A 15,768-nucleotide genomic window follows, 5' to 3' on the forward strand; every position below is an offset into this window, starting at 1 on the left:
GCGGGCGGCGGGAGAGGGCGTCCCCGGACTCGACGTTTCAATCAAGAGATTCAAGGCCTCAGCTTGCAGAAATAAATATTTAAAATAGTTCATCTGAAAAGTACCGTCTTCAAAACCCGCGGTACGCAAAGCAAGGGTTGCAAATCTGATCCCTCATTTACCCATTTTCCTGACAAACCTTCAGTAACTGTACGGCCACCGTTCCAGAAACAAACAAAAGACAAAGTAGAAAACAAATTTTATTGAATGAGCAAAAGTCTGAAAGTATCCCGTTTTTGGTTTAACAAAAGCAGCAACCTACAAAAACCCTGCGTTCCATGAGAAATCAGTTTATGTCAAAGAAATGAATCCTTGAGCAGGTACGAACGTTCACACAGACAAAGACAACGGCCGAGATGTGCCCGGGCAAACACCTGAATGAACTCCAAATCGGGGAGGGAAAAAACAAAGGGACTGCACCTGGACACCTGGAAAAACTTGAATCGTTTGCTGGCCCTCTGGAGGTATCGCAGAATCACAGAACGTGAGGGGTTGGAAGGGACCCTGAAAGACCACCTAGTCCCATCCCCCTCCGGGAGCAGGAATACCTAAATCATGTCACACAGGAAGGCAGCCCGGCAGGTTTTGAAATTCTCCAGAGAAGGAGACTCCACAACCCCCCTGGGCAGCTTGTTCCAGTGCTCTGTCACCCTCACCGTAAAGTGGTTTTGTCTTGTATTTAAGCGGAATCTCCCATGTTCCAGCTTGCACCCATTGCCCCTTGTCCTCTCATTGAGTATCAGTGAGAAGAGCGGGGCTCCATCCTCCTGACACTCACACTTCAGCTTACATATTTATAAATGTTAGTAAGGTCACCCCTCAGTCTCCTCCAAGCTAGAGACCCACCCGGCTCCCTCAGCCTTTCCTCGTAAGGGAGATGCTCCGCTCCCTTAATCGTCCTCATGGCTCTGCACAGGGCTCTCTCAAGCAGTTCCCTGTCCTTCTTGAACTGAGGAGCCCAGAACTGGTCGCAATATTCCAGATGTGGTCTCATCAGGGCAGAGCAGAGGGGAAGAACCTCTCTGGACCTACTAACCACACCCCTTCTGATACCCCCCAGGGTGCCACTGGCCTTCTTGGGCACAAGGGCACAGTGCTGGCTCACGGCCATCCCACTGTTCACCAGGACCTGCAGTATATCATAAGGACTGCCAGTTTTCGGCACTTGCATTACCATCATACAAAATTAAAAGAGCAGCACAAAAACAACAGTTTTAAGATTGAACAAGGAAAAGAACTGCCAAAAGAGAACACTGTGTTCAGCCAGCTTGTTGGGCTAATGGGAAATGCAGTTTTATTAAACTGAATTTCCCAAGCTTGTGTTAAGCGAGTCAGTGCTCTCAAGCTCTCAGGATAAGAAATCAGCTACTGTACCCACAGAGCAAAAGCAGCAAAGAACGTCCCATCCCCGAACCTTCCCTGCCACCGGTGATTCCCCTCAGCCTAAAACAGGCATCCAGACAAGGGAAAAGGAACTGGGACCTACTTGACAGAATATGATTATCTGACTGACAGAACTCTACTGGGAACTAGACTGAGAACATACATTCACTTTGTAAATCTGACAAGGTTTTTTTCCAACCTTTGTGATTTTTCTTTGCATTGGGTATCAGCAGCTTTAATAAAATGGACTGTTGAAAAGAAAAGCAATAATTTACTTTTATCCTTACACCATATGCAGATAACCCTTTTTTATGAAGTCATATTATATTTTCATGCTTTTGAGTATTAAGTATTTTCAATTAAGTCTGATTATTACTTTGACTAATTTCAGTTTGCTCTTTTGTTTTCACAGCTCAGGATATAGTACAATTATTTCAAAAGAAGTGATTGGTTTTTGCTGTCATATTTGCTTCTGATTACAAAAGTACAATCTGTGCTTATATGTCAGTTTATGTATCAGATCTCATCCATTGCAACCATATAATCAGATTTATTCAATAATTATGAAGCTGTATCTTAAACAATAATTTTTATTCATACATAACCTAGGCCTAATAAATCCCTACCATGTCTTGATTAAAACTAACTTTGATATATCAACTCTATTATCTGAAGTTAATTTTAATCATTTCCATCATAATCATTATAGCTCTGATACCCACTGTTCCTCCTTTCATGAAGATTAGATTTTTTCCATGTAGATTCCTGATGGAAACCGGCACTGAAAGACCGACCCAGTCGTACATGTTGTTTTTTAGAGATATTGTCTTCACTCTCAGATTTGGCGATACCTTGTCCTTGTGTTTGGGATTGTTTATCCTGTCTGACATTTCCAAACGGAAAATTCCAAGGACCAAATCGTTGCCAGTTAAGTCTCTGAAAGGCAATGATGCAATGAAGATTTCCTCCAACCTAATCAAAGTAAAAAGGTTATTCATTAAATGCACATAGGCACTTTTGTTACCTAAGTAGATATTTGAAATAAAGATCCTTCCGAATAACAGAATACTTAAAGCAGAAAAAAAAAAAAAACAACCTACAACCACAACACCACCTTACCCACAACCAACCAAACAAAAAACCTCTATTCAAATAAATTTTGATCTATTTCTAGATTCAGCTACTGTCTTTCTTATCTTTTTATCTATTTTATCTTTCAAGGGCTAGTATAACCTATCTTCTGCTAGTCTTTTCACCCTCCAGCTATCTTCATGCAAATTATTTGTTCCAGTCCCTTCTCATGTTGCTGACATGATCTTCCATAGCGTCTCCACATTTGAAATCATCTCTTCAGCCGCACAGACTGAAGATCTGCATTTCTCATAGACTTTTAATCTGGAAATTAAATACAACCTCTACCCACAAGATATGGCCCTAGCTATTGGAAAGACAGCTGTATGTATTACCAGTAAGTACAAAGAACAGATGCACATGCATTCTTCTAGGTTTGATCCTACCCTACTGTATTTTCTTTCCAGATTATACACAGCTGGAAGGTCATGCATCAAGAGGATGAGTCCATAATTTATTTATCTGTAGAATATTTCTATACTTGTTGCAGCTATATTTTAAGCCAACAAGGTTAAATATTGTGACCAAATATCTAATATACACAGACATCCTGGTTTACCCTAGCATATGCCAGGCCAATGCCATATCATATTTTGTCCTGCAAGTAAATAAAAATGACTGGTATTTGAGTATCTACATTTGACTTGTCTTCTGCATTACTTAACAACGCTTTTAGTAAAGTTATCTTACACTGCTTAAGTATGAATAGGTTTGCCAAACTCTACCATGAATTTTCCTCTCACCTTAATAATTTTACCTTACCTTCTTTGTTTTTCGATGCTGCAATCCTCTCTCTAGGTGTCGAATATCTAGATATTCTGGATTTTGGGTATTTAGGTCAGTGACAATATCTGTCCATCTGCAGAATAAGATTATTACTACTTGGCTGACAATATGAAGCCTCACCACCACTAAGACTCCCGTACACACATGTAAATAGAGACCTGAACCTTTAAGTATCTTTAAATCACTTTTAAAGACTAAACAACTGTATCAAGATACAAAAAATGTCTCAGTATTGGATATCAAGCTAGATATAAAAGCTTTGCTTTTAATCAAAGCATTCAGGTGATTATTGCCGCTCTTGGCAAACAGCTTCCAAAATGAGTAAGAGTATCGTGAGTCATTAGTTTCACTGTTTACCAAATCTCCAGTTTGTAAAAGGGAGAAGCAAAGCATTTTAGGCAAGGAGAAACATTCCTTTCACTGTATTTAATCCTCTGGATGTTTTAGAGTATTTCATTCGAACCCATGTTATGCTCATCCACTGTGTTCACCATAACTCACTTTTCATTCTATTCAAGTCCCACTTGTAGTAAACTACCCCATTTTCTCAGATCCTCAAGGTTTCATAGATCCTTCTAGCCTAATTGAAACAAATATCCCCATATTCTACAAATCTTTAAGCCTGCACATCACCTTTCCAGTTCTTTCAATGTCTAATTACTTGTTTCTCTTTAACATAACTTTCCATGTTCAGAAAATAGATTTTCACCCCCAACCTTTTTGCCCTCCTACCTGAAACACAGGTGGGACTAAGGCAGGAAGACAAATGTCTCCATGGTCAAAAATAATATTACAGAGTTTGTATTCTATATTCAAAAAGCTTTTGCTGTGCCATCTGTAGCTCATACACCACAGGACAAATGTCTGTCAGGAGGATGCATAGTATTCTGTTTTTCAACACAGCAACCACATGCATAATGTTTTTTATTTTGTTGCACTCAATCTCAGTAGTCCAAAATATGCAGGTATTTACAGCTGTGAATATAGTCACATCACGAAAGAAAAACAAGTTTTAGGTACTGGGATCAATCTGACTGGCTATGAAACCATCAGATAAGCACTTTCAAAAATTTTTTTCAACGCAACTGGGAAAATAAAGAGGAAACAAAGCAAGTTTTGTGTGGTTCTTCTTTCTCCAAACAGCTTTTTTCCCAGTGGAGCAACAACAACAACAAATCACTCCAGCATTAACTTGCGTGCATAGCAAAGAATTTAGTTGGTAAAACTGGAACTGGTTTCCTGAGAAATAGAATTCTTTTGTACTGTTCCCTCCTTCTAGGAATTAATATTAAGCAGTATGAACCAGCATGTCAAGTAAAGGTGAGAAAACTGTTCAATTAATTCATCATGACAAATCTAACTAATCAATAAGACTTCTGTATAGAACCCTCTAGCTCTGCGCATATGTCTAATTTAGTCAGCAACTTCTTAGGAAACAGACTTCATCACGACCGTAAATGAACAATGCAGCAGATTACAGGCTGTACCTACACCTACGCTAGGAGATGTTGAGATATCCAGTGCACTCCTAGGACACAGCCTAGTACTTCATCAAATGCAGCATATACTCATCCAAGGTTTGCATGGCCCATAAATCACAATTGGCATGATTGCAGCCACCCGGCGTGTCTTTTCTGCCTGACTAATACAAGCTCTGTCACACTCAAGAGAAATGGGCTTTGGCTTTCAGCAACCAACACGTGTCACTTGATCTGAAACTGCAGAGCCAGCCTTGAGGTCACCAAGACGTTTCTCATTAAAGTACCTGTTTCTCTTAAAACTACAGTATATTTGTTTATTTGAAAAAATAAGTCAGTCAGTAGCTCTGAGTAGATATATACAAATTGTTCTTAAAGAAAAGCATTTGGAATTCTTACCAAGTAACATACCTTTTACAGTGTATCGTTGGATGTTTTCTGCTCGGCTCTCCAATTAAGATCCAATACTCTACTTCTTGCTGCAAGACACGACCTCTGTTCAATAGAGGATACAATCCTAGTAAGGTTTATTGTGCATACTAAAGAAAAAAGAGATTAACATTCTATACACATATGTATTCATTTTTAAGGATTTTCTAAGTTATTTTTTTCTCAGCCAAACTAAAAAAGTGTTTGCAATTGTCTACAGGGAAGCTTTCTGTTTCAAAAAAATTGAAAGCAAGATATAAAAGTTAATGCTTATTATTTGGGAGAAAGACAAATCTTCTTCAAAAACAGTGTTACTCAGTAAGCCGGTCTAATATAATATTAAACATATGCAAAAAAAATGCAAATAAGAGTTGTGGAAAGCCACATGAGGCTGGAACAAACTTCTTCCCTAGTTCTGAATCCTATGTCAGAACTAGAAATCTTCCACTCTTCCACCTTCCACTCTACAAACTACACCCCACTTAACAGTTATAACTAAAAGCCATAGGGTAACCTGTATGAAAATAACTGGTAACTTCAACCACTTCCTCCTAAGCATCCAATGCAGTAAAAAATAAACAAAACCCTCAACTGATACTGATTCAAGTTATTTAATTTCAAGAAACTTAAAGCCTGTAGTAGCTGGTTCAAGGAAAATTTGTGACAGACCTAAGAGCAGACTGATGATATACAGTGGCTTGTTCTGCGACTTCCTGTGTGTAATTATCCTGTGAAAAACTAATTTATTTTCAACTGTGATAAAACCTAAGAATTTTCTGCAGTAGTAATTAGCATACATATGGCCTTAATGCTTGCAACAATTTGTTTACTTATTCTTAAACTTCCCTGTAAAATAACAATGTATGCCATCATTCTACAGGTGGGAAACCAAGACACAGGATAGATTGACTTACCTAAAGTCACACTGGAAGTCTGTGGTTGAACTGGGAACTGAACCCAGGTCTCCCGAGTCCAAATCCAGCAACCTAAGATCATACAGGAAGTCTGTGGGTGACCTAAGAACTGTCTACTAAGCTCAGCCTAGCAGCCTATCTACCCATTTCTTTTTAACCTTAAATGTTCTTAGTTTTATTTTCAAATAAAAGCTTTTTCCTTACAACTAGAATGCAAAAACAGGTAAACAAGAACTGCTGCAGAATCTACTGACTGTGCTTCTGGAGTCTAAACATGATTATTCCCAGTAAGGTATCAGAAGATACAAAGAGAATAGGAGGCTTCCCTAGTTTGAACTCAAGCCTAAAAGAAAGGTGTAAAAGCTCCTTGGATTCATTACTTCATGTTACATGTATTCATTACTTCATGTTACATGTTTTGGAGAGAAAACCTTTTGTTAGGGGAAAAAAATCCAATACTGACTTTAAAATAACATCACTAGTGACTGACAATACATTTCCACCATAGGCAAAGTATTCAAATCATTGCTCTTGTTCATTTCTAACCAATATAAATTCCAACTAGATGTATACAGCATCTTACTTTTCCACACATTGGAGCACACTACTTCCTTAACTGCACTTTCAATCTAGTATATAATTTTTTTAACTCCTTTTCTCTCCCAGTGCACAGTCTTAGTAAGTGATGGAGTAAGCAAGTCATGAACCTTTTGGTAAACTTAAGCAGATTGATGTGTTGGACTTCTATTTGGGGCACATTTTCTTAACTCTTGTCACTCAAATGGCATGTCAATGCATGGAATCGTAATTAAAAAACCCACACCTTCTGTATTCTTTTGTTCATATACTAAAAACTTAATTAACCCCTTGGTCACGGCCTCACACTGGGAACAAATGTGATTCATATGATTATGCTTTATTGCCTCCACACAAATACCACACTGAACTTCAGAAGCAGAGCTAGCATTCTTCATTCCTTGATGTGACACTACATCTTCCAACACAGCAAAACACAGACTGCTTGGTAAGCAAAATGCAAGAATGAGGCTCACCTTGCATCAGCAACTATTCTCTTCATTGCTTAGTACTCCATGCTATCACTATTTCCTAATTTTGTCAGAGATTTTCTTATGCTTACTGATAATACTGCTAAATATTGACTAACAGGTGAACTTTGAGAGTGCAACACAAACCTGCAATACATACTGTGCTTGCAAGCACTCTGAGACAGGAAAAACAATTTAATTGAATATGATGTTGTGAATGATGCAAGCCAAACTACACTCAGCATATCGTATAGCAGCAAGTAAAATGCCTTACAAAATCTCAGATAAAATTTGCTAAGGCTGAAAACGTTCATAATCTTGAGGCAATTTGTGTTTGTTTTTGTTTTTTTAAATCAAGGATATCCCCTAAATTCAGTAAGAATACCGATGATATTACCCTTTTTTTAAACCTGTATTTAATTTAAATCTGTATGATCGTTATTTTATCCTGAGTAATGTCACCCTGACAAATCTGAAATTATTCAAGTTGTCATATTTTCATTCGAAAACAATTGGCAAACCACTTTTCTCCTGGTCTTTCAAAAGTACTTTATCATTGCAAGAGTTGTTTAAAAAGACAGCCCAGAGATAGATCCCTTCAAGCTTCTCCCCCTCCCTCTTTTCAAAACTCTTGGTAACAAATTATTCAGTTAGTTATTTTCCTAAGCCTTAAATTCCAGTTTTACCATTTTATCATCTTTCTTAGTCAACACTGAAAAAAAAAAGTACATGATCACCATACTGCTGGCTGTACTGCAAGATCCCATTCTCCCCATCTACAAACACTTGTTTCTGCAGTTACGGATTTTATATTTACTCCACAATGGATTAATATCACTGCTAGGCTTTTTGCTTCTCATTTGTAAATAAAGTCACACACACTCACCCGCAGTCACCTTACTTTTTTCCATATACAGGGTTGTATTTTTCAGGCTAGCCTTATTCATTTGCCCTTCAGGTAGGTAACTACCCTGCATACATACACATCGTTTAGCATCTTCTTAGTACCATTATGGTTTTCTGTTTAAGTTCTCTGAGTCTAGCTTGCTCAGTTGTGTTTAGTTTTGTTAAGTCAATCCTTTCAAACTACAGTAGTGTTTTGCTATTTCAAACATAAAGGCTTTTACAACATGTTATTTTGGGGGAAAAAATGGTATCAACTTGCAGGAATTTTTGTACGTTTCTCCACCAGGATAAGCGTAAGAATATCATCTTACCTATATGCTTTACTAGCTTTGACTGGGGTTGCTTCAAACCCGATTGGACAAAAATAATGGTTCTGACAATGGTAGATGTAGGCCATTGATTCCTCTTTCAATCCACGTGTTAGCTTTGCGAGGGCTCCCAAGGCTACAAAAGAAAGTTAATGTCACAGTCCACTGTGTTTTGGAACCTGCATATCATATTTAGCAAAAAAAAAAAAAAGACTTATTTCCCAATATAAAATAGTTACACCTGTTTTTTTGTTGTTGTTTTTTGTTTGTTTGTTTTCCAATTAGAGGACGTGATCTGACAGCACACACAAAATACAGCGTTCATTTAAAACTCGTAACCTAGCTTGTTTCCTGCCTGGTACAAAAAAAGTTAACATTTGCCCCATACGCTTTTCTAGAGAAATGGAATATACAGTATGAGTATTAAAAATTACTCTTTCTGCAAAAAAAGAAGCAAAAATATCTCAAGTTAGGAAATACACACTACAACATAAGGCAATCCCACTGCTCTAGTCAGATGAAGTCAGGTAGCAATGACACAACTGAAACACCTGAAAGTTTTCAAACACTTAGGTATCGTGAGCTTCTTAAGAGTCTTGGGATCACCTCCCATATTTGAGGATACCACATTCTGTAACGTAACTACAGTGCTCAGTTTCAGGGAATGTGAGAAAAGGTGCTGAAACGTGGTAATCTGCTTGAGAATTTCAAAAAAATAGCTGAACATACAGCAATTGATAAGTGAAAAACAGTTTGCTGGGATTCTCATTTTAATAATCTGCCCCATAACTTTTCATCGTGGTTTTATCCTTTTAAACTACCCTTTTAAACTACCCTTCCAGTTAGAGACAAATAACCAGACTGAGCCAAAGGCTAATAAACTGTACATAAAACCCTAACTTCTCTTTAGATAGCACACTTAAAAGTATGCATAAAAATGCAGCTTCAGCACCAAGTTGAAAGTAAACACCTAACATTTAGAGTCAGATGTTAGCTAATGGCAGGTATAACAAATGAGTGCACTAACTTAAAAATATATTTTTAGAAGTAAAAAACATTTAATAAAGGTATTACAATAATACTTTGGCGCTCTATGTTCTAAATTTTTATAAAGAGATTTCCAAAACGTTGAAATAAAAATGTGCTGCTCCCCCAGTATTACAGCAAATACCTCTTCCAGGAAACCTGGACACCTTAAAATCCCATCTTTGTGATTGAAACCACATAGAATCAGAGAATGCAGCTTATTTTTTTAAAGATTGCAAATGAAAGTATTAGCAAAATAAGGGAGAAAGTAAAATTAGAAAAATCAGGCAATTTCGAGCTATTTGATACCTTATCTGAAACTTGAAACAATACTAATAATTTGTCCTGTCAAATGCTGCACGCTGTGGGACTTTTCACTTTATATACTGTAAGATGAATGCTTTAGGATTAGCTGCTTACCAGTTTCTCCGGCTGTCTTGTTCTTCCCATGAGGTTTATACAGAACATATGAGCATCCCTTGATATGGAAGTGATCATTTATTTGCCTAAACCATCTGAAACAATAAGCTTAAAGATTGTAGTAACTCAGTAGTTATTAAATGCAGTTTTCTTTTCTCACACTTCTCTCTGCTTAAAAATTTAGAAAAGAAGCCCCAGCGTGTTACTAAGCACCTGCCACACTAGTATACAAATTGCAGATGACCAGGGTACGTAACACAAACAGATCGTTCTAAGAAGGTAAATAAACATTCTAAACCTTTCCTTTCACTTTGCTTTTCCAGATGTGATATAGAACCATAATAAACAAAGGGCTAGATTTAGAAATGTTGGTCCTTCTCTGTTCAGTTCAGTCACATCTAACTTTCAATTACTCAGCCTTTACAAAGACACTCAAAATCTGAAGTACCAAGCTTCAGCCATAATTTGTACGGTGTACAACAGGAATTTTCTAAGATGTTGGAAGGCAGGAGACTTCAGGGGGACATTCTGCATATGTTGGGCTTCGATCATATAAATTTTACATTCCCAAAGCATCACAGAAGTCCAGTACCAGAACTCATCACAGCAGAAAGTGACAGCAGGTCTGCCAAGAGGATTTTGTCTCAGATATTTACTTCATAGCATTACAAGATTCAAATTCACCTCCCCCAAGGCAGCACCTCAATCATAAAACTATGTTAGGATGGGTTTGTCTCTCAGTCCTCTTGTTTTCCAGTCTGCCAAATGCTTAAAATGATTTGACCAGCAAGAAAAATAAATAGATAAAATGAGCATAACTTTTCTGCAGCACGTAGGGCACTCACTGGGGAACAGGAGGAAGGATGCCAGGTTTTACTTTTTGCTGTACAGACTGTTGCCATAAAGAGACATAATATTCTATCAGCTTGTTCTATAATGGCGGACATACTCCTGAGATGCAAAATCTGGATCTGAGTTTTCTAAGGCACAGAAGGATGTTTTATGGCAGTCTTCAGTGATCTAGACAGTATGCTACTATTTAAGAACAGACTGCTCCCACATTTTCAAATCCAGTGCTCACATTCTGTGCTAAAACATATATATTACATTCAAAAAATAATAACTAGATCAAATATGATTCACAAGGCTAATAAGAAAATGCAAAAATTTTGAATCTCATAAATGGGTAACACATCAAAGCCTTTTTAAGATGTTCAAACATCAAGGCCCTGTTTAATTCTAAAAGTTTTTATGAGTTCAGTAAAACAAAGAATGGACAAAGACTTTAGACCTAACTCCTCAAGATCAGGAAGCAGCACAGCAGAAAGCAAAGAATTTGAAAGTTCAAACCTCCTCCAGCCCCATCTTCACCTACACACCTCATCATGAATAGCTCCTTTGTGCAAAGGTGCAATGAGCTCATTATCTCATTTTTTTTTTTTACACAAAGCTACTAACATATCAAGAGCCATTTCAGGCTATCTTAATGACATTAACAGGCATTTAACACAGAGAGGAAAATAAGGGTAAAGAACAAAATGAGGGTAAAGACAAATTTCCTAACCAGGAGATAGATTCGTTGGAGTATTACACAACCATTAATCAAATTGAAACACAAAAATTAAATACAATTTCATGTTCTCATGATCTGACACCACCTGCACCATACATAATGGCTAGTGTAAAAACCCTTTGAAAAGTCGTGTTGGACACTGTCAAAGCACCCAGATATGCTCTATTTTAAAACTTAAGATTAATATATTTTTAATAAATGAATTACTACTGTGTCTTTAGAGATTGTACGATCTAGTTTTTATCACCACAGTTTTGCATATATTAACTATTTGGCTGCATCAAAAGAATCAAGCATACCTCATTAAAGTTGTATTTCCAGTGAATGGACCAAACCTAATGTCCTCAAATGGGGGCTGAAAACCCAGTATGTGTAAAGCTTCTTCTTGAGTAATAGGTGGCAAACTGGAAAATAAATAAATAAATAAATAGTTTAAAAAAGAAATTAACACCACATTTCAGACTCTTTAGAGGCAAAAGGGTATGTGTGACTTACCTGCCAGCTCCCAGCGTACTATATAAGAAATTCCAGCAAGATACTAACGAAGAAATTCCACAAGAAGTCTTATACTGAGGTCGGCTAATACAATACCTAAAGCAACAAGAACAACAACACATCAGTAAGAATTCTTGATTTGGTTACTGGAGCAACCTGAACTTCTTTTCTTTGTGTCATGCCCCTGAGGTGCCAAGCTATACTACAAATTTTCACTCTGACTGTATAAAAGAATGCATACTTAAACAAAAAAAGGAGCAAATATATTAATACATTCCTTTATGCTTGTCATACACTATCATACAAACAGGTTAAATTTCTAACAGCATCATAGGTGTTCTGTACAAATGATCCTGTAGGAAGAACGGTTCTATACTAATAGAGCATAGTTTGATCCTGTCTCTTCTAACATACCAACTTTTAGTAAACTGCATTTGCAACAGTCTAACAAAGAATGCTGTCCAGGCTGCAGATTCTCTGGTCTAACTTCCTAATGTCACAGACATACAGTAAGAACCAGAGGAGTTCATTGAACTAAGTGAACTATGCTCATATGATATACATTGAGAGAGCTGACAGGCTCTGATCTAGTATTTCCAACTTAAAAGAAAAATCAGGAGTAATATATATCAGCTCTACACTTAATTTTGGCATGACCGTGCTAGTGAACTTGCATTTTTTTTAAGCACTGAACCCTCACATATTTTTTTTTCCATACTGAAAGAAGTTCTTTAAAAACAAAAATGTTTTTAGAATTTCAGCAGATGGAAGGGAAGCTCTCATTCTTTCTTTACTTTAGAAAGTATGAGATTTAGTGTCTGTATGTTTAACAAACCCGTACAGTAGTTCTGCTAAAAACAATTGAGATGTAGCTAAGGAGTCTTAAATAAAATTACCAGCAATGGTGTCTACCTATAAATTTTATGGGGATAACCTGAAATGCATTTCATAAATACTACCATCTCCGGAGGTCCAACACTTTCCTCTCCTTCACATCCTCAAGAGCAGAGCGCTGAGGACACTCCCTGTATTGTTTGCTTTTTTTTTCCACAGATTTTTTCTTTGTCACTTGTTTCTTCATGTTGCCTGCAAAGCAGATTTCAGAAATAACTGAATGCCTTGTTCACCTTTTATATGTTTCTCCATAAATATTTTTAGTAATAGCATGCACCTCAAATAACAGATGATAGCTGTGTTAGTACACACAAGCTGGGACTAAATGTTAATTGAAGGATAAAATAACCTATCAAGATTTTCAACAGGTCTGTGAAATCCCAAAGCATCCGTTAGGTACATAAACAACATTGTGTTTTTCTGAAAAAAATATATATATATATATATATATATATATATATATATATATATATATATATATAATGATGATCTGCTCAACTGTTCAGAGAAAGCAATCAATCTGAAAACTTCCTGATGAGTTATCATCAGCTGTCCCAGGAACACATTCTGTGAAGATCCTAAAAGGCTGAAAGTATGTTACCAGATTAGAGAGACCAACATGAACCTCCCATCACAGAATATTAAATGCATGGAAAAATATAATTGAACATTCGTTTTTCAAAGCCAAGCTGTGTAACCAGCTACTTTCTGATGAAAATTTATACACCAATTCAGAAAGAATAATACACCCTTATAGTAAGAATAATACACTCTTCTCAACTTTAAGCCACCGAGGCAGTGGAAAAACAAAAAGAGTTGGGCCATGTGTTAGAGTATAAATATTTGTCCAATTTTGAAGCCATCATATCCAAATAAAATACAGGTATTTTATAAAGGCTGACCATCCTGTAAGATGTTTTCATAGCTTCTTATAATTAAGTACACTACCTGTACGCATGAAAAAACAGTGGCAGTTTTCCAAACTCCTATTTAAGTTTTGCTATATTGGTCTCACAATAAGATACATAAAACTGCAATTTGACTAGGTAGCCAACACATTAAGAAAAAAAAAAAAAAAGAAGCTACAGACAGCTGTAGATAAGCAAAGAATTACAAACCAAAACCATGCATGTATGAGAGCGCGATTCACAGTAGCGATCTCAGAAAGCACACAGGAGGCAGCAAAGGCAGCCATAACGAAATGGGCCCCCTAACACTGTAAACATACAGCAAATGAAAATATATACAACTTCATTACAGAAACCAACTGCTCTCCTAGATAACAAATGATTTCACTTGTTCTCATGAATAAAGCACACCTTTATTTTCAAAACACATCTATGAAGTACCCTCAAACGCTTCTACAACTGACAAAACTGTACTTAGCAGGTAGAAGTAATCACTGCATAACGCACCGGGTTCTACTACAGAAAAGTTCTTAAAAGCCACCAAAACCAAAAAAACAACCCACACAGTAAAGTACAATGCAGCCTTGTTTGAGAGCCACTTACCCAGGCAGCTACATTTGGCTTTCACCACTCCTACCTCACATTCTCCTTTGCTGATGAGGAAGTTGTTTGAAATGATGTGCAGACTCTCCTACAGCACTCAAGCAACCTGAGTGCCGACCTTCCCTCTCCAAAAGCAAGCTCTGAAATGAATCCTTTCTCTAACACAACATCCAATGTTCACCACCTCACCTGCTTTGTTCTTATGGTTTGCGGTCACGCTGTTGAATTCTGACTTGTCGATTTCCCATGCCAGCGGAAGCTTTCCAAGACTGCCAGACAAGTCTTCCAAGTTAGCATCTTCACCGTAGATTATGTCTGAAGCACCAGTTTGAACGCCCAGCAAGCTAGGCGTGTTATTTCCAACATTTAAGGCAGCACTGCTCGACAGGCAGGCACTAACTGAAGCACTTGGGCTTTTACAAATAGATGTTACTCTGTTTAAAAAAGCATAGTCTGAGCAAATGGTATAAAATTTCTCTCGTGTATGAGTCACAGGACATCCCCATGGGTAATGCCCATCTCCCCTAGACACCAGTGACGCAGTGGAGGTATCTGACATGCAGTATGGCTTTACAGGATCATGAAGAGAAGCTTCTGGGGATTCTTTTCCAGGTTTCTTTCCAGTGTTTCCATTGTTTCCAGAGCCATTCTCCTTTTCCTCTTCTGAAATGTTAGGCATTGAATTGTATTGAAAGAGTATTGTACAGCTAGGAATATTTTGGTTTATGTTGTGATTACCACACAGTTTGCATCATTGCCTCCATTGCCACTGCAAGCTATTGATGAGGTACCTGAAATGAAACGAAATGTTAGTACAGGTGCCTTAGTCAACCTAAAAATACACACAAAGCTTATTTCTGAGCTTGCATACTAATACGTTGAAACACCTTTTGAGACATACCAAAACACACAAGTAGGCGTCTCTAGAATTCTACAAACGGCACTTTTTATTATTTCTGAAGTGCCAACCACCACAGTGATACTGCGATGGAAGCAACATGAGTAAATACCCTCATAAACCAGCACAGGAGCTCAACACGGATTGTAACAGCTTCCTACGCTTACATAACTGTGGTTGATTACTCCTGCCCCTTTAAGGTCACAATACCTAGCACAGATAAAAACATAGTTTATGCAAATTAACAGACCACTAAGTCGCTTAATTTTGAAGCAGCCTGCATACTTCTGCTACAGGCGAAGTTCAAGCTGACAGAAAATGGCAGTAAGTCTTATCCCTGCTTACAGTAAATCGACAGTGCTACATTCAATCTGTTTCATCGCTTTCCTTGAGAGGCGGTTCCTTCATATTTTTGCGTGCGTCTTATTCTACAAAATGGGGGGGGGGGGGGCCGCGTAAGGTCACAAAAAAGTGTAACACCCCCACCCGGCCGGAGGACCACAGCCCCGCGCCGCCCCCCGCCCCGGGCCC

At 37.7% G+C, this 15,768-nt stretch overlaps 1 protein-coding gene across 5 annotated transcripts in view; it reads right to left on the reverse strand.

The window, feature by feature from the left end:
• Nucleotides 1–1,715: 1,715 nt before the first annotated feature.
• BIVM (basic, immunoglobulin-like variable motif containing) overlaps nt 1,716–15,768 on the reverse strand; it is a 14,773-nt gene continuing 720 nt past the window's right edge. For 2 of the 5 annotated variants that reach the window (XM_035318500.1, XM_035318477.1), the window contains exons 2-11: nt 14,529–15,130; nt 12,894–13,020; nt 11,935–12,030; nt 11,739–11,843; nt 9,867–9,961; nt 8,424–8,556; nt 6,161–6,232; nt 5,229–5,312; nt 3,316–3,412; nt 1,716–2,394 (exon numbers count right to left, since the gene is read on the reverse strand). In XM_035318500.1, the coding sequence (XP_035174391.1) occupies nt 2,104–2,394; nt 3,316–3,412; nt 5,229–5,312; nt 6,161–6,232; nt 8,424–8,556; nt 9,867–9,961; nt 11,739–11,843; nt 11,935–12,030; nt 12,894–13,020; nt 14,529–15,018 (1,590 nt within the window). In that variant the 5' untranslated portion in view covers nt 15,019–15,130 and the 3' untranslated portion in view covers nt 1,716–2,103. Of the gene's footprint in view, nt 2,395–3,315; nt 3,413–5,228; nt 5,313–6,160; nt 6,233–8,423; nt 8,557–9,866; nt 9,962–11,738; nt 11,844–11,934; nt 12,031–12,893; nt 13,021–14,528; nt 15,131–15,447; nt 15,587–15,768 lie in introns of those variants that run through there. The other 3 variants (XM_035318492.1, XM_035318485.1, XM_035318507.1) reach the window with 3 other exon arrangements.

The sequence above is a fragment of the Oxyura jamaicensis genome, chromosome 1 (genome assembly GCF_011077185.1).
Source record: "Oxyura jamaicensis isolate SHBP4307 breed ruddy duck chromosome 1, BPBGC_Ojam_1.0, whole genome shotgun sequence".
NCBI lineage: Eukaryota > Metazoa > Chordata > Aves > Anseriformes > Anatidae > Oxyura > Oxyura jamaicensis.